Source organism: Heteronotia binoei, chromosome 1 (genome assembly GCF_032191835.1).
Source record: "Heteronotia binoei isolate CCM8104 ecotype False Entrance Well chromosome 1, APGP_CSIRO_Hbin_v1, whole genome shotgun sequence".
NCBI lineage: Eukaryota > Metazoa > Chordata > Lepidosauria > Squamata > Gekkonidae > Heteronotia > Heteronotia binoei.
In genome coordinates, this window is record NC_083223.1 from 10,692,413 (window position 1) to 10,710,218 (window position 17,806).

Genomic DNA, 17,806 nt, shown 5'->3' on the forward strand with positions numbered 1-17,806 from the left:
TTGCCTTTGGGCTTTTTGTGGTAGGTAGCGTGGGGTTGCCAACGGTAGCTCTCCGGATGTTTTTTGCCTACAACTCCCATCAACCCCAGCCATTGGCCATGCTGGCTGGGGCTGATGGGAGTTGTAGGCAAAAAAAACATCTGGAGAGCTACCTTTGGCCACCCCTGGCATAGAGGATTGCTAGTAGACTCTAAGAGGTTTTTGCGTTCAGTTATGGAAGAGGTGAGCCCCGTGGCGCAGAGTGGTAAAGCTGCCGTACTGCAGTCTGAACTCTCTGCTCACGACCTGAGTTCGATCCCAGCAGAAGCTGGATTCAGGTAGCCGGCTCAGGTTGACTCAGCCTTCCATCCTTACGAGGTCGGTAAAAGGAGTCCCCAGCTTGCTGGGGGGAAAGTATAGATGACAGGGGAAGGCAATGGCAAACCACCCTGTAAAAAATCTGCCATGAAAACGTTGTGAAAGCAACGTCACCACAGAGTTGGAAATGGCGGGTGCTTGCACAGGGAACTACCTTTACCTTTTTTTAAAATATATAGAAGAGGCACAGTACTGGCCTGCTTAAAATTTTACACTTAAGTGGCTTTGAGCTAATTTGCTGTCAAAAGAATGGCTTGCTTGAGATTAAGAATGAATAAATAAATAATAGAGTATAAGAGCAACTGGCCATCTATAAGAACAGCTTGCTTCTAATAAAAATATTGCAGAGAGCTATTGGCCATAAAACTCCAGAAGGCTTGTGCATCTGGTTAAATGAATACATTTGGACTGGCTTAAGCTCCTAATATAAATATACGCACTTAAGTGTCATTGAGTGGATGAGAAAACTTGAGGTAGAAGATGTCGCAGAAGAGCGTTGGGTTGTTACAAGAAGCTGGTAACCCCGGAAGAAATATAGCAAGGATTACTCCTGAGGAAGTCCACTGATGAAATGAGCCTCTATCCGGGTGCTCATATGACCTTTCTTGTAACTTTGGAGTTTGAAAATGGACCTCTGTGATAATATTGTTACTCAGTGAAATTGTTATTTCTAGTGAAGCACAAAAAAGATATTTAAAAGGTTTTTAAATGGTTTTATAAAACATGGGCCGCTGCCTACCAGTTATGTATGGCTCTGCTCAGCTGTGTATGGCTTTGCTCACTGTGCTGGATTCCTCGTCTGAAGAAATGTGCTTAAGGGCACACGAAAGCTTACGTTCTAAATAAAAATTGGTTGGTCTTAAAGGTGCGACTTGACTCCTGCTTTGTTCAACTACTTCAGACCAACACGGCTGCCCGCTTGGATCTTATTAAACATTGTTAGCCGGTGCATTGCAGTATTAGCTTCCAGGTGAGGCCTGGAGGTCTCCAGGAATAGAGCTGACTGCCCGACTACAGAGATCGGTTCCCCTTGGAGAAAACTTCTTTGGAGGGTAGGCTGTAAGACACGGATGTGAACCGTACTATCTGTAGGCCGGAACCGGCACATCCAGGGCTCTTATCTGGCCTGCAAGCAGCTGGTCATTACCTTTATTGCCAGATGATAAGAGGCTGTGCATTATGTTCCTGTCTGCTGTTGCAGCGCTAATCGGGGACGGCTCGCCCACTAGGCAAATTAGGCATTTGCCTAGTGCGCCAGGTGGGGGGGCGCCATATTGAGCTCTCTCTCTCCCCCCCCCGGCATCCAAGACAAATGCCTAATTGCCCTGGGGCAGTTCGACGGCGGGCAAGTCACCTCCCCCCCTTGCATGGGCAGGTCACTGCCCCCCCCCCCCCCGCGTGCTCAGATGCCAGCCTCATGCTTATCGGCTTCAGGGGGCATCAGAATAGCACTCAATAGAGAGCAGAATGAGGCCTCGCTCCCTCCTCCCTTCCTGTTCCGGAAGGGAGGAGTGAGAGAAAAGCCTCTTCTTGCTTTATATTAAGAGAAAGGTCTTTTGCGATGCTGGCCGAAGTGGGTAAGCACGAGGCTGACATTGTTACTCTGAGCATGCCGGGGAAGGGGGGCGGCGGGTAGGTTGCCTTTCCCCCGGCATTTTTTCTCCAGGCCAGTTTGGCCAGGGATTCTGCAGGGTTTTTGTTCTTGCCATCTTCTGGGCATGGATCGGGGGTCACTGTGTATGTGTGTGTGTGTGGAGGTGAGGAGGTATTTGTGAACTTCTTGCATTGTGCAGGGGGCTGGACTAGATGACCCTGGAGGTCGCTTCTAACCTTATGATTCTGTGATTCCACTTTAAAGAGATACTGGACATTGGACAATTTTTTAGTATTAATGAGAAAAGAAAAATATTGAACTTTGATTGGTTAGCGGTACCTTTATAATTGAATTTAAATTTATAACTTCGGGGAAGTCAAATATTGGAGGGAGGGAGGGCTGAAATATCATATGGGTTAGTATAGAAAAGAGACAATTAAGTATTGTAACCATATGTTATTAATAAATTGTTAAAACACACTTTAAAGAGATACTGGGTTATGGGATTACACTCCCCTTCATACCCTGATCTCCAGGAATTTCCAAACCCAGAGCTGGCAACCCTAAACTGATCACAGTCAGAAAGTGGCTGCAAAGGGAGCTGTTGTGGCAGGAGAGGACTGAGCAGAGGGCAAAGGTTAACTTGCATAGAGCCATAAAAACCCGATCTGTATCGGAGTCTGCACCTCTTCCCAGTGATCAAAAGGCGTTTTCTTAGTCGCCAGGGGCGAATCGGAATTGCTTCCGGGCGACCAGGCGGGAGACCAATTTTACCCCGCCTCCTTCTCCGAACGCTTTGCTTCTCCTCTTCCAACTAGGGCTGAAACAAGTGGCCGTCTCCCCGCAGAGTCCTGCCGGAGCCGCAGCTCAGCTCTGGAGGCTGTGGGTGGAGACATTCTTCTTTTCCCACCAGCTCGGAGAAGCGGCTAAGCGGCCCTTTCCAGAACCGAACCCTTCAGCTCTTCAGACTGCATCCAGGGTTCCCAGTCTTGGCAAGAGGGCAGGGTGGAGTGGCGGGCAGAGGGGTTGCTCCACGTTCTCTGACTTAAACAGGACTCCTGCTTGAAGGTCAGCTTGCCTGTCGGCTGAGCCGTGCCTTCTCTTTCTGCCCCCGAAGGAGGAGCACAAAGTGTACTCAGATCCTGCTGTTTAACTGCTCCGTTGGGCAAATGGCCATTTGTTGGGCAAATGGCCATCCTTGGCCCAAGAGATGCCCGCGTGGGAGTAGACCAAATAGGCGCCCCCTCTCCCCACGCTTGCCGCCTCCCCACCCCCGCCTGCCTCTCTGCGCTCACCGTCATCTCCACGTACCTGCTGCCACCCGCCTCCCCTCGCCCCTGCCCGCCTCTCCGCACTCGCTGCCACCTTCCCTCGTCCGCCGCTACCTCCCCGCACCCGAAGACGCTTCCCATGGACTGACCCACCCGTGCAAAGCTCGCATGGCAACAGAAAACGGGGGGTGGAGGAAAGGGCCTTGGCCTAGAGACGCCAGACCCCCTAACGCCAGGCCTGGCATTGCCTCAACTAGGGCAGGGCTTTTTTAGTCCTGGCCCCGTCCTGGTGGAATCAGCTTCCAACAGAGATCCGGGCCCTACCTGGCTTATTAGCCTTCCGGGCCTGTAAAACGGAGCTGTCCCGCTAGGCTTTTAGTGGAGGCTGCGGGCGTCTGTTCTTGATCTGGTCAGCCTCCCCTATCGGCACTGTCACCCGTGCTATAAAATGGAATAATATCTGCCATCTCTATCATGATGTGAGACGGCCAGGCTGGGCGATATATGATGATATGGAAAATTTTCTGAGTGCTGCTGAGTTGTCTGTCCATAAAATGTTTTTTATTGTATTTTATTGTTTTATGATATGTTGTACTCTGCCCCGAGCGGAATAGAAACAGACTAAAATAAATAAATAAATGCCAACCTGGAAGTGGGCAAGTGCTCTTTCCCTTTAAAATAGCAAAGATTCCAGTAGCACCTTTTAAGACTAACACATTTTATTACAGCATCAGCTTTCGAGAAACACAGCTCTCTTCGTCAGATGCGTGGTGGGTGTGTAGAAACTAGCCAGAGCATCTCTCTCTCTCTCTGGCTGGTTTCTACATGCCCTCCATGCATCTGATGCAGAGAGCTGTGCTTCTCGAAAGCTTTTGCAGCAATAAAATTTGTTAGCCTTAGAGGTGCTACTGGACTCTTTGCTATTTCGCAGCAACAAACTGACAGGCCAACTCCTCTGGATCTATGCCGGGGTTGCCAAACTGTGGCTCTTTCACACATATTGTGGGGCTCTTGAAGCCCCCACCGCCCTGTCTGCCAGAGTGGAGAAGGCATTTGTCTCTTGAAATCACTTCGGCAAGCCAGCTGGTGGCTTGGAGAATGCATTTAAAGTTAAAGTTGTTTTCTTTCCATTCCTCCATCATCATCATCTCGGAGAGCCAGTTTGGTGTAGTGATTAAGTGTGCGGACTCTTATCTGGGAGAACCGGGTTTGATTCCCCGCTCCTCCACTTGCAGCTGCTGGAATGGCCTTGGGTCAGCCATAGCTCTGGCAGACGTTGTCCTTGAAAGGGCAGCTGCTGTGAGAGCCCTCTCCAGCCCCACCCACCTCACAGGGTGTCTGTTGTGGGGGAGGAAGGTAAAGGAGACTGTGAGCCGCTCTGAGACTCTTCGGGGTGGAGGGCGGGATATAAATCCAATATCTTCATCTACCTCACAGGGTGTCTGTTGTGGGGGAGGAAGGGAAAGGAGATTGTGAGCCGCTCTGAGACTCTTCGGAGTGGAGGGCAGGATATAAACCCAATATCTTCATCTAGCTCACAGGGTGTCTGTTGTGGGGGAGGAAGGTAAAGGAGACTGTGAGCCGCTCTGAGACTCTTCGGAGTGTAGGGCAGGATATAAATCCAATATCTTCTTCTTCTTCTTCATCATCTCCGTCCTCCCTCCCTCCCTGTGTCGCTGTCTCTTTGTCTTTCTCTCTCTGTGTGTCTGTCTGTCCATCTATTATCTATCTTCTTCATTATCATCATCTCCTTCCTTCCTTCCTTCCTTCCTTCCTTCCTTCCTTCCTTCCTTCCTTCCTTCCTTCCTTCCTTCCTTCCTTCCTTCCTTCCTTCCTTCCTTCCTTCCTTCCTTCCTTCTCTTGCGGCTCTCAAACATTTGACATTTGTTCTATGTGGCTCTTACACTGAGCAAGTTTGGCCGCCCCAGATCTACGCTTTCCCCTTCGTAGCCGAGGAAGGCGACCCCGTCCCCTTTCTAGATGTGTCTTTCCCTGGCAGAGAGATGGGAAGCGTATGCCTTATTGAGAGATTTGGCTAATATTGTAGAGTTCGTCCAGTTCTAGAAGCGTCATCCTGAGTGCGGAAAATAAACCTTCCGAGAAGTATATTGCAAAAAAAAAAGGGTAAACTTATATTTATTCGAGTCGATCCAGTTCACATTCAGGTTGCCGTCAAAGGAAGCCTTATCTAAAGAGGTATTTCCCGATCGCAAATGACCAGCTAGCCTGGCATCGCAGGTGCGTGACTATGAGAGCATTGTTTCTACAGGCGAGACCGCGGACCAGAACTGAACTCCTGCGGCTATTTTTTAGATATAAAAAGCAACCTTGATTGTGCTCCCTCTCACTGAATACAAAACTCATTCTGGGCCCGGTCTTGTGACCTCTGAAATTATCCCCTTCTTCGTAAACACCAAACGCACAGCATCTGTTCTTAGTTGTTCAAGGGGGACTCTTACGCAATCCGCTGAATGCTTTATGCCCGCCCAAATGTTTTCTCAGGTGCCACAAAACCGATGCGGCATCTCTTTTGTGTTTTGGAAAGGGGTGGTTAATTTTGGTTTATTGTGGGGTATCTGCCAGCACCTGTCCCTCACGAATCCTTAACTTTGACAATTTTCTTGAGATTTGACAACCTTGGCCATTGCAGAAACTTAGTTCTCCCCCCCCCCCCCCCCATTCCAGTGTATCTGTTTGGTGTAGTGGTTAAGTGCACAGACGCTAATCTGGGCGAACTGTGTCTGATTCCCCACTCCTCCACTTGCAGCTGCTGGAGGGACCTTGGGTCAGCCACACGTTCTCAACAGAGCTGTTCTCTCAAGAGCAGTTCTCTCCGAGCTCTCTCAGCCCCACCTACCTCACAGGGCATCTGTTGTGGGGAGAGGAAAAGGAGATTGTAAACCGCTGAGACTCCAAGTGAAGGGTGGGGTATAAATGCAGTCTCTTTTTTTTAACCGAAACGAGACCCAAATGTTGTTGAAGATGTGGTTGTTCTTATTATTTTCATTATAGTGGGTATGCTAAACAAAACAAAAAGATGAGGACCTTATTGCTTTGTTTGGCATACCCCACAATAATGGTTACTGTCCCTATTTCCTGGTTCTGGTAAGAGCCCCGTGGCGCAGAGTGTTAAAGCTGCAGTACTGCAGTCCTAAACTCTGCTCACGACCTGCGTTCGATCCCCAGTGGAAGCTGGGTTTTTAGGTAGCCGGCTCCAGGTTGACTCAGCCTTCCATCCTTCCGAGGTGGGTCAAAGGAGTCCCCAGCTTGCTGAGGGGAAAGCGTAGATGACTGGGGAAGGCAACGGCAAACCACCCTGTAAAAAGTCTGCCGTGAAAACGTGAAAGCAACGTCATCCCAGAGTCGGAAACGACTGGTGCTTGCACAGGGGACCTTTCCTTTCCTTTTCCTTCCTGGTTCTGATGTTTTTAGTGAATTATTTAATAATTTTTAAAATGTTTCTTTTGAAACTGTGCAAATGTTTTACCTTTTTAAAATATTTGTTGCCCTGGGGACCATGATCTGGTGGAAGGGCAACACACACAAAAATTAATAAGTGGAAACTTGCTGGGTGGTTTTGGTCTCATGCTCTCAGCCAACCTGGGTTGTTGGGAAGGTTGAAGGGAAGCCAGTGTGTGTTGCCTTGAGGTGCTTGCCAAGACCCTCCACCTTGGAAGTGACGTCATCACACTGGGAACATTGTGCCTGAGGAATCTCTAGGACTCGCAATAAAACTCTGTGGTACCATAGAGTTTTACTGCAAGTCCTAGAGATCCCCCGGCACATAGAGTTTTACCGTGATTCCTAGAGCGTCACACCGGGGATACTTTAGGATTCTTGGCAAAACTGTATGGGACCATAGAGTTTTCAACCACGAGTCCTAGAGCATCCCTGGCACGATGCCGCTGGTATGATAACATCACTTCTGGGTGATGTCATCGTGCCGGGGCCGAGGCTATTTGGGAGCAGAACAAAATGTAGTAAGCACAGAAATAAATACTATGGAGTTAGGTTGTTAGCCTGTCAAGGCTAGTGTTTCCAGTGGTGTCTGGGAGCATGGTCTCAGGAAGAGGGTTTTCTATGGAGAGCCAGTTTGGGGTAGTGGTTAAGAGCAGCAGACTGTAATCTGGGAGAATCGGGTTGGATTCCCCCCCCCCGCCTCCAGATGCAGCCAGCTGGGTGACCTTGGATCAGTCACAGTTCTCTCAGACCTCTCTCAGCCCCGCCTACCTCACAAGAGGTCTAGGGAGAGGAAGGGAAGGAGATTGGAAGCCTCTCTGAGACTCCCTAGTGAAGGGCAGGGTACAAATCTGATCTCTTCTTCCTCATCATCCACGGGTTGTTCCTTTTTACTGGGGATGCTGGGGATTGAACCCGGGGACTTTTTGCATGCCAAGCAGATGCTCTTCTGCAGAGCTGCTCGCCTCTGGCAAGCTTTCCTTGTTTTGGCTCAAGCTAGCAAAAGAAAGAAAAAGGAGCCCCGTGCCACAGAGTGGTAAAGCTGCAGTACCGTAGTCCAAGCTCTGCTCACAACCTGAGTTCGATCCCAGCGGAAGCTGGGTTCAGATAGCCGGCTCAAGGTCGACTCAGCCTTCCATCCTTCCGAGGTCGATAAAATGAGTACCCAGCTTGCTGGGGCGGGGGAAGTGTAGATGACTGGGGAAGGCGATGGCAAACCACAATCGCATGTTGGGAAGGTTGAAGGGAAGCCAGTGTGTGTTGCCCTGAGGTGCTTGCCAAGTCCCTCCACCCCGGAAGTGATGTCATCACACTGGGAACATTGTGCCTGGGGATTCTCTAGGACTCGCAATAAAACTCTATGGTACCATAGAGTTTTACTGCGAGTCCTTGAGATACATGTAAAAAGTCTACCGTGAAAACGTTGTGATGCGACGTCACCCCAGTGCCGGAAACGACTGGTGCTTGCACAGGGGACTACCTTTACCTTTTTAGCAAAAGATCTGGATGATCTTCCCCTAACTGGCTCTATCCTGATATAAAGTTAAATATATCCTGTTCAGCATCCCCCCTCTTTGTTCACGGTTGTATTTCCTGTGTCAGGGAGGTGCCTCCAAGATGGTTCCGCCTTGGTTCTGTTGCTGCCTTTGGGTTCATTCCGATGCATTGCTGTGAGATTGTACAAAGGGAGTTGAATTCGAGATTGCCGTCGTTTTCAGCAGCGTTTTACCAAATTAAAAGTAGACTTTTGGACATTGAACATCAGGAATTATACAGTCTGGCCAATAAGACTTGTTCTCCGCTGTGGTTTGAGATTCCTCTCACCATGGGGAAAATGGCTTCATGCTTTCCCCTTTTATTGACACCCCAGCATCGAAGAGCTTTCTCTCCTGCTAGCTGTAATGCTCAGCCCTCTGCCATACTTCTTGGCAGGTTTAACAAGACGACCTACTCTCTTCGGTTCTGTCCTTGTGACCACGCAGCCGTTGAAACAGTCCCTCATGTCTTGCTCCACCGTTTGTTATATTCACAGCTTCGTAACTCACTACCGCGTCCCATTTTGGAGAAATCAGGCGGCTGTTCGGATGCCTTAAAAGCCTGTAGGCTCCTGAGTTGCTTACTCCCCGAAAGATACTGCAATAGCAGCCAAGTTCATTTTTCTGGCCACCATGATAGCGCCAAAGGATTCTGCAGCCATAGTTTTAATCGATAACGATGTTCCTAAATTTTAACTGTGCTTTTTGTATTTTGCGGGTCGTTTTTATTCTGTACAACTGACTTCTTTTATGCCGATAAAGGCTGATGATGCGATGCAAGTCGATTAGATGGACAAGAATTCGAGACAGCCTCAGTAATTAATGGCCCATTGTTAAACGGCCGGCTTCCTAGATTCTCAAATAAGGACCGGCTAAACTGGCTGTACAAGTGCAATACCAGGTTCAATTCCTGCTGCTCCTCCCTTCCTCAGAGGATGTTTGCCAGGATAAGGTGCTTATTTGAACCTGAAGTTTTGGCAAACTTCTCCAGTTGTCCGCATTATGTGTATATGGAAGGCTCTTTTGTCCAAAGTCCGCTGTGATCTTCCTGGATTTTATATTTCTCCAGTGTTGAGGAGACAGTTGCCTTGCTAACGATGATTCTTAAATTGGGGTCTTTTAAAGCAGGGACGGTGGCTCAGTGGCAGAGCATCTGCTCGGTAAGCAGAAGGCCCCTGGTTCAATCCCCGGCATCTCCAACTAAAAAGGGTTCAGGCAAGTAGGTGTGAAAAACCTCAGCTTGAAGCTTATTACAATGTAGTAATAATAAAAATAATAAGAAGAAGGCATTGGATTTATATCCTGCCCTCCACTCCAAATTGCAGAGCGGCTCACAATCTCCTTTCCCTTCCTCCCCCACAACAGTGGATGGGGTTGAGAGAGCTCTGACAGAAGCTGCCGTTTCAAGGACAACTCTGTAAGAGCTATGGCTGACCCAAGGCCATTCCAGCAGCTGCAAGTGGAGGAATCAAACTCGGTTCTCCCAGTAAGAGTCTGCACACATAACCACCTTGCCAAACTAATAATGTACACAATTGTATCATCCCAAAACCATTGCACCGCACACACACCCTGGTCCCTGGAAAAATTGTCTTCCACAAAACCGGTCCCTGGTGCCAAAAAGGTTGGGGACCACTGTTTAAAGATAGGGGTCAAAAGCTCTGCCCCACCCCTGCTCAGACCGCTTTCTGTTGGATCCTTCCTGTTGGATCAGGGGTCTTTGTTCTTGGTGCTTGGGGGGCAGGGCTTTGTTTTGTAGCAGGAACTCCTTTGCATATTAGGCCACACACCCCAGATGTAGCCAGTCCTTCAAGAGCTGACAGGGCTCTTCTTCCAGGGCCTTCTGTAAGCTCCAAGAGGATTGGCTACATCAGAGGTGTTTGGCCTTATAGGCAAAGAAGTTCCTGCTACAAAACAAGCCCTGTTGGAGGGCAACAGTGGAGGGGGGGTGCTTCTGGAGTTCTGGTCCTGCTGGTGGGCCTCCTGATGGCCCCTGGGTTTTGGCCACTGTGTGACACAGAGTGCTGGACTGGATGGGCCACTGGCCTGATCCAACATGACTTCTCTTGTGTTCTTATATGTGACAGAGATCTATCAGGGGCTAGTAGCCACAAGGGAAAGGTGAAACACTCTCTCTGGGGGCAATGATGCCCTATATTTTTGGTGCTTTGGTGGGGGGGCAAAAGCAGGTGGGCTTCTGAAATTCAGGCTCTGCTGGTGGACATCTGGATGGCACCTGGGTTGTGGCCACTGTGTGACACAGAGTGTAGGACTGGATGGGCCATTGGCCTGATCCAGCATGACTTCTCTCATGTTCTTATGTGTCACAGAGTGTTGGACTGGATGGGCCACTGGCCTGATCCAACAGGGCTTCTCTTATGTTCTTATGTGACACAGAGTCTTGGACTGGATGGACCATCAGCCTGATCCAACATGGCTTCTCTTATGTTCTTATGTGACACAGAGTGTTGGACTGGATGGGCCACTGGCCTGATCAAACATGGCTTCTCTTATGTTCTTATGTGACACAGAGTCTTGGACTGGATGGACCATCAGCCTGATCCAACATGGCTTCTCTTATGTTCTTATGTGACACAGAGTGTTGGACTCGAGGGGCCATTGGCCTGATCCAACATGGCTTCTCTTATGTTCTTATGTGACACAGAGTGTAGGACTGGATGGGCCATTGGCCAGATCCAGCATGGCTTCTCTTATGTGACACAGAGTGTTGGACTGGATGGGCCATTGCCCTGATCCAACATGGCTTCTCTTGTGTTCTTATATGTGACAGAGATCTATCAGGGGCTAGTAGCCACAAGGGAAAGGTGAAACACTCTCTCTGGGGGCAATGATGCCCTATATTCTTGGTGCTTTGGTGGGGGGGCAATAGCAGGTGGGCTTCTGAAATTCTAGCTCTGCTGGTGGACATCTGGATTTCACCTGGGTTGTGGCCACTGTGTGACACAGAGTGTAGGACTGGAAGGGCCATTGACCTCATCCAACATGGCTTCTCTTATGTTCTTATGTGACACAGAGTGTTGGACTGGATGGGCCATTGGCCTGATCCAACAGGGCTTCTCTTATGTTCTTATGTGACACAGAGTGTTGGACTGGATGGGCCATTGCCCTGATCCAACATGGCTTCTCTTGTGTTCTTATATGTGACAGAGATCTATCAGGGGCTAGTAGCCACAAGGGAAAGGTGAAACACTCTCTCTGGGGGCAATGATGCCCTATATTCTTGGTGCTTTGGTGGGGGGGCAATAGCAGGTGGGCTTCTGAAATTCTGGCTCTGCTGGTGGACATCTGGATTTCACCTGGGTTGTGGCCACTGTGTGACACAGAGTGTAGGACTGGAAGGGCCATTGACCTCATCCAACATGGCTTCTCTTATGTTCTTATGTGACACAGAGTGTTGGACTGGATGGGCCATTGGCCTGATCCAGCATGGCTTCTCTTGTGGTCTTCTGTCTGGGGTAGGGATGCTCTGCATTCTTCTCTGTATTGTCCACTCAGACCGGCAGCAGCTCTTAGGGTTGCCAATCCTCAGGTAGGGGCATGGGGTCCCCTGGTTTGGAGGCCCTCCCCCTGCGTCAGGGTCATCAGAAAGCAAGGGGGCGAAATGTCTGTTGGGCACTCCGTTATTCCTTATGGAGACCAATCCCCGTAGGGTATAATGGAGAATTGATCCGCAGGGCTCCGGGGGGGGGGGGGAGGGCTGTTTTTTGAGAGAGAAGCACCAAATATGCAGCATAGCATCCAGTGCCTCTTCCCAAAACACCCTTCATGTTTCAAAAAGATTGGAGCAGGAGGTCCAATTCTATGAGCCCCAAAGGAAGGTGCCCCTATCCTTCATTATTTCCAATGGATGGGAAGGCCTTTAAAAGGTGTGCGGTCCCTCGAAATGGGATGGCCAGAACTCCCTTTGGAGTTCAGTGGTGCTTGTCACACCCTTGCTCCTGGCTCTGCCCCCAAAGTCTCCTGGCTCCGCCCCCAATGTCTCCTGGCTCCGCCCCCAAAGTCTCCTGGCTCCACCTCCAAAGTCCCCAGATATTTCTTGATTTGGAATTGGCAACCCTGCCGCCTTCCGATCACCACGGGTGCCTGGGGAAACGGGAGTCATTTATGCCTGCATTTGGGCATCTGGGGCTTTATTAAAAGCAGGACGTTTAAAATCTAGCACAGTGAACGTGCCCAGTCTCAGCTTAGCTTGTGCTTGCCCTGGCATCTGAATGCAATCTATAGTCTCTCCTCAAAATACTCTCCAAATTTCAAAACGATTGGACCAGGGGGTCCAATTCTATGAGCCCCGAAAGAAGGTGTCCCTATCCTTCATTATTTCCAATGGAGGGGAGGTATTTAAAAGATGTGCGGTCCCTCGAAATGGGATGGCCGGAACTCCCTTTGGAGTTCCGCCATGCTTGTCACAACCTTGTTGCTGGCTCCACCCCCAAAGTCCCCAGATATTTCTTGAATGGGACTTGGCAACCCTAGCTCCTCTCCGGGGTCTCGGGCCCCTTACACTCCCTGCTGCCTGGCCCTTTTCACTGGAGATGCCGGGGATTGAACCTGGGACTTTTTGCAGAGGCCCTTCTGCTGAAGTTACTGTCGTGGGGGCATAGGCATTAACGCTGGCCGTGTTTTGGAATTGCGGTGCCGTCCGTGTGTCTGGAATACTCGACATCCGTTCAGGGTGTATCGTGGTTCCGAGGCGATACCCACAGATGGTCTTATTTGGAATTCCTGTAGGTGCAGTGAATTGCAAGCGTGTAGAAACGAGGTAATGGGGTAATTAATTAGATGTAAAATAAACGTTATTAACTGTGAAACGTGGAGCTGGAATGATGTTGATATTGCTATACGAGAGAAGCAACTGGAGAATTGAAAGCCAACTTGAGAGAGTGGTTCGAATGCCAAATGAGGACCGGAGAAGAGACCCGGGTTCAAATTTCCCACTAAGCTGTGAACCTCACTAAGTGATGTTGAACTAGGGCCTCCAACAGACAGGGGCTGTGGCTCATCGGCCGAGCAACTGCTTGACATGCAGAAGGTCCCAGGTTCAATCCCCGGCATCTCCAACTAAAAAGGGTCCAGGCAAATAGGTATGAAAAACCTCAGCCTGAGACCCTGGAGAGCAGCTGCCAGTCTGAGCAGACAATACTGCCTTTGATGGACCGAGGGCCTGAGTCAATATAAAGCAGCTTCATGTGTGACCTTCAGGTGTAGCGTGGGCAGCGCGTCTTTTGTAGGAGGAACTCATTTGCATATTAGGCCATGCCCCCCTGATGTAGCCAATCCTCCAAGAGCTTACAGGGCTCTTACTACAGGGCCTACTGTAAGCTCCTGGAGGATTGGCTACATCAGGGTGTGTGGCCTAATATCAGGGGTGGAATTCTAGCTGGAACTCCTTTGCATATTAGGCCATGCCCCCCTGATGTAGCCAATCCTCCAAGAGCTTGCAGGGCTCTTATTACAGGGCCTACTGTAAGCTCCTGGAGGATTGGATACATCAGGGGGTGTGGTCTAATATCAGGGGTGGAATTCTAGCAGGAACTCCTTTGCATATTAGACCATGCCCCCCTCATGTAGCCAATCCTCCAAGAGCTTACAGGGCTCTTACTACAGGGCCTACTGTAACCTCCTGGAAGATTGGCTACACCAGGAGGGAGTGGCCTAATATGCAAAGGAGTTTCTGCTACAAGAAACGCCCTGAGAGTGGGGGCTCCCTTGAGTTACAGTTGTTCAGATAGGGTTTCCAAGTCCCCTGCGGCCTCCAGAAGTGACGTCATTCTGCCAGCAACGTCTCGCGCCGGTCGCTCTAGGAGTGTCCAGGAAAACTCTATGGTTTTCCCGAACGCTCTAGCAGTTTGGGAGGGGAAACTCCACGGTACCATAGAGTTTTCCTCCCAAATTGCTAGAGCGTCCAGTGCGATGACGTAGCCGGCGCAATGATGTCACTTCTGAGTGATGTCAGCATGCCAGCGACGTTGGGGGAGGGATTCCCCCCATCGGCTCAATGTGGGCTGGCAGGTTGGGAACCTCCAGGGCGAGAGAACCCCTGCCTGGCCCGGGAACTTGGTAGCCCTATCTCCAGATGATAGAGATCAGTTCATCTGGAGAAAAAAGTTTGCTTTGGAGGGTGGGCTGGATGGCCTTATACCCTGAAGTCCCACCCCTTTCCAATTCCCACCTTCCCCAAGCTCCGCCTCCAAATCTCTAGGCATTTCCCACCCCAGACTTGCCAATTCTACCTTGGGCTAGTCACTGTAGAAGAAGAAGAAGAAGATATTGGATTTATATCCCGCCCTCCACTCCGAAGAGTCTCAGAGCGGCTTACAATCTCCTTTCCCTTCCTCCCCCACAACAGACACCCTGTGAGGTAGATGAAGATATTGGATTTATATCCCGCCCTCCACTCCAAAGAGTCTCAGAGCGGCTTACAATCTCCTTTCCCTTCCTCCCCCACAACAGACACCCTGTGAGGTAGATGAAGATATTGGATTTATATCCCGCCCTCCACTCCGAAGAGTCTCAGAGCAGCTCACAATCTCCTTTCCCTTCTTCCCCCACAACAGACACCTTGTGAGGTAGATGAAGATATTGGATTTATATCCCGCCCTCCACTCCGAAGAGTCTCAGAGCGGCTTACAATCTCCTTTCCCTTCCTCCCCCACAACAGACACCCTGTGAGGTAGATGAAGATATTGGATTTATATCCCGCCCTCCACTCCGAAGAGTCTCAGAGCAGCTCACAATCTCCTTTCCCTTCCTCCCTCACAACAGACACCCTGTGAGGTGGGTGGGGCTGGAGAGGGCTCTCACAGCAGCTGCCCTTTCAAGGACAACCTCTGCCAGGGCTATGGCTGACCCAAGGCCATTCCAGCAGGTGCAAGTGGAGGAGTGGGGAATCAAACCCGGTTCTTCCAGATAAGAGTCCGCTTACTTAACCACTATACCAAACTGTCCCTCTCAGTGTAAGCAACCTTTAAATGGGACTTGGGAGTTCTGGAATTAGACCTGATCTTCATCACAGATATTAGTTCCCCTGGAGAAAAGGGCTGTTTTGGAGGGTGGGTTCTCTGGCCTTACACCCCTGCCCAGCTCCCTCCCCTTTCAAACTCCGCCTTCCCCATATTCCACCCTCAAATCTCCAGGAATGTTTCAAGGCAGTTCTGGCAACCCTACCTACATCACGAGCAGTGTTCCCTCTAAGCTGAGTTAGCGTGAGCTAGCTCGCAGTTTTTTAGCCTCCGGCTCACACATTTTTGTCTAAGCTCAGGAAGGACGGCCCCAGAGCACACTCATTTATGCAGCAGCTCACAGCTTTCATGCCAGACGCTCACAACGTAGACATTTTGCTCACAAGACTCCGCAGCGTAGAGGGAGCATTGCTCATGAGTATGTTCTGAGGCTTAGATTCATTCATTCGTTTATTTATTGGATTTATATCCCACCCTCCCTGCCGAAGCAAGCCCAGGGCGGCTCACAACACATAAGTTGCAATAAAAACATTCACATTAAAAGCATTAAACAGTTTAAAATGACTTGGTGCAAATTCCGATATGGATTTAAGACGGTGTTCATAGCGCCCCCTGGCGCAAAGTGGTAAAGCAGCAGCACCGTGATCTGAAATCTCTGCTCACGACCTGAGTTCTATCCCAGCGAAAGCTGGTTCAGGTAGCCGGCTCAGGTTGACTCAGCCTTCCATCCTTCCGAGGTCGGTCAAATGAGGACCCAGCTTGCTGGGGGGAAAGTGTAGATGACTGGGGAAGGCAATGGCAAACCACCTCGTAAAAAGTCTGCTGTGAAAACGTTGTGAAAGCAACGTCATCCCAGGGTCGGAAACGACTGGTGCTTGCACAGCGGACCTTTCCTTTCAGTGATCTTAGCATCCATCGGATCTGGTGTCTTGGGGGTGGTCAGCATTTCAATTAAACGCTAACTGAAACGGTGTCGTCTTACAAGCCTTGCAAAACTTGGCAAGGTCCTGCAAGGCTCTGACCTCCTCAGGCAGTTAGTTCCACCAGTGAGGGGCGGCCACTGAGAAGGCTCTTTCTCGCGTTGTTTTCCATCTTGCCTCCCTCGGCCCGGAGATCGATAACAAGTTTTACGTTCCCGATCTAAGTACCCTCTGGGAAACCTTGGGAGAGACGGTCCCTAAGGCAGAAGAAGAAGAAGACTGCAGATTTATACCCCGCCCTTCTCTCTGAATCAAAGTCTCAGAGCGGCTTACAATCTCCTTTATCTTCTTCCCCCGCAACAGACACCCTGTGAGGTGGGTGGGGCTGAGAGAGCTCTCTCACAAGCTGCCCTTTGAAGGACAACTCCTGCAAAGAGCTATGGCTGACCCAAGGCCATTCCAGCAGGTGCAGGTGGTGGAGTGGGGAATCAAACCCGGTTCTCCCAGATAAGAGTCTGCACACTTAACCACTACACCAACCTGGCTCTCAAAGAGGCAAAGAGGTCCTCGGTCATATAGGGCTTTAAAGGTAATAACCCGCACCTCGTAGCGAATCCAGTATACTACCGGCAGCCGCTGCGGTGCCCGCAGCCCCGGCTGTATGTGCTTCTGCATGGGGAGCCCCAATAACAGCCTGGCTGCCGCGTTCTGCACCAGCTGCAGTTTCCAGATTCGGGACAAGGGCAGCCCCATGTAGAGGGCATTGCAGTAGTCCAGTCTCGCGGTGACCGTAGCATGGATGGAGGAGAGGGAAAGATTATATACTGTCCTAAATTCCTCAAGGAAGAGAAAGTGGGGTAAAAAGGGAACCAACAGATTTGCAACGAGCCCAGGGATGTTGGATGGAAAACGAGGCCACAATGAAAAAATCAAACAAGTGTTTATTGTAACTGAAGAAATGCATATTCACTGCCTACAAGCATCAGGTGCTCTGCAGTATTCTTAACCTCCTGTAATAAAATTACTTTTTTTTTTTTAACAGGGAAAAGGATCTTTGTGCTAAATTTATTATTCTCATGGAAAAAAACAAAACGTCGATTACAAATATGAAGGTGAGCGTTTTCCGCCATTTTGGAAATGATTTTTCTTATTTTTGACTTGTTTGATTTCCAGGCAGACTGGTATAACAGTAACAGAATTTGGTGCTAGGGGATGTCAGGGTAGGTACAACCTGCCAAATATTTTCCCTGTGCCAGATTGTTTAACAGGTAAGGATTAGGGTTGCCAAGTCCAATTCCAGAAATATCTGGGGACTTTGGGGGTGGAGCCAGGAGACTGGGGGTGGAGCCAGAAGACACTGGAGTGGAGCTAGGAGCAAGGGTGTGACAAGCATAATTGAACTCCAAAGGGAGTTCTGTCCATCAAAATTAAAGGGACCTCACAACTTTTTAAATGCCTTCCTTCCTCCCCTTCTCCGATTCCACCCCAGAGGCGGAGCGGGCGATGCCACCGCGCTGCTGCCGCCTCTTCCCCACCCCACTGCAGCCACTCCTCCGAGATGGGCCCAGCCTTAGCCCATCTCGGAGGAGCAGCCATGGTGAAGCGGAGAAAAGGCGGCAGCGCAGCGGCGTGGCCTGCCCCGCTCCGCCTCCGAGGCGAAACCAGAGAAGGAGAGGGTGGAGGCAGGCCA

General features: G+C 50.0%; 1 protein-coding gene across 1 annotated transcript in view; it reads left to right on the top strand.

Annotated features, from left to right (window-relative positions):
* Window positions 1-17,806, top strand: part of KIF16B (kinesin family member 16B) — a 238,165-nt gene that overhangs the window by 2,780 nt on the left and 217,579 nt on the right. The window contains exon 2 of the mRNA XM_060230816.1: window positions 17,159-17,228. Coding sequence (XP_060086799.1) covers window positions 17,159-17,228 — 70 coding nt within the window. The remainder of the gene's footprint in view (window positions 1-17,158; window positions 17,229-17,806) is intronic.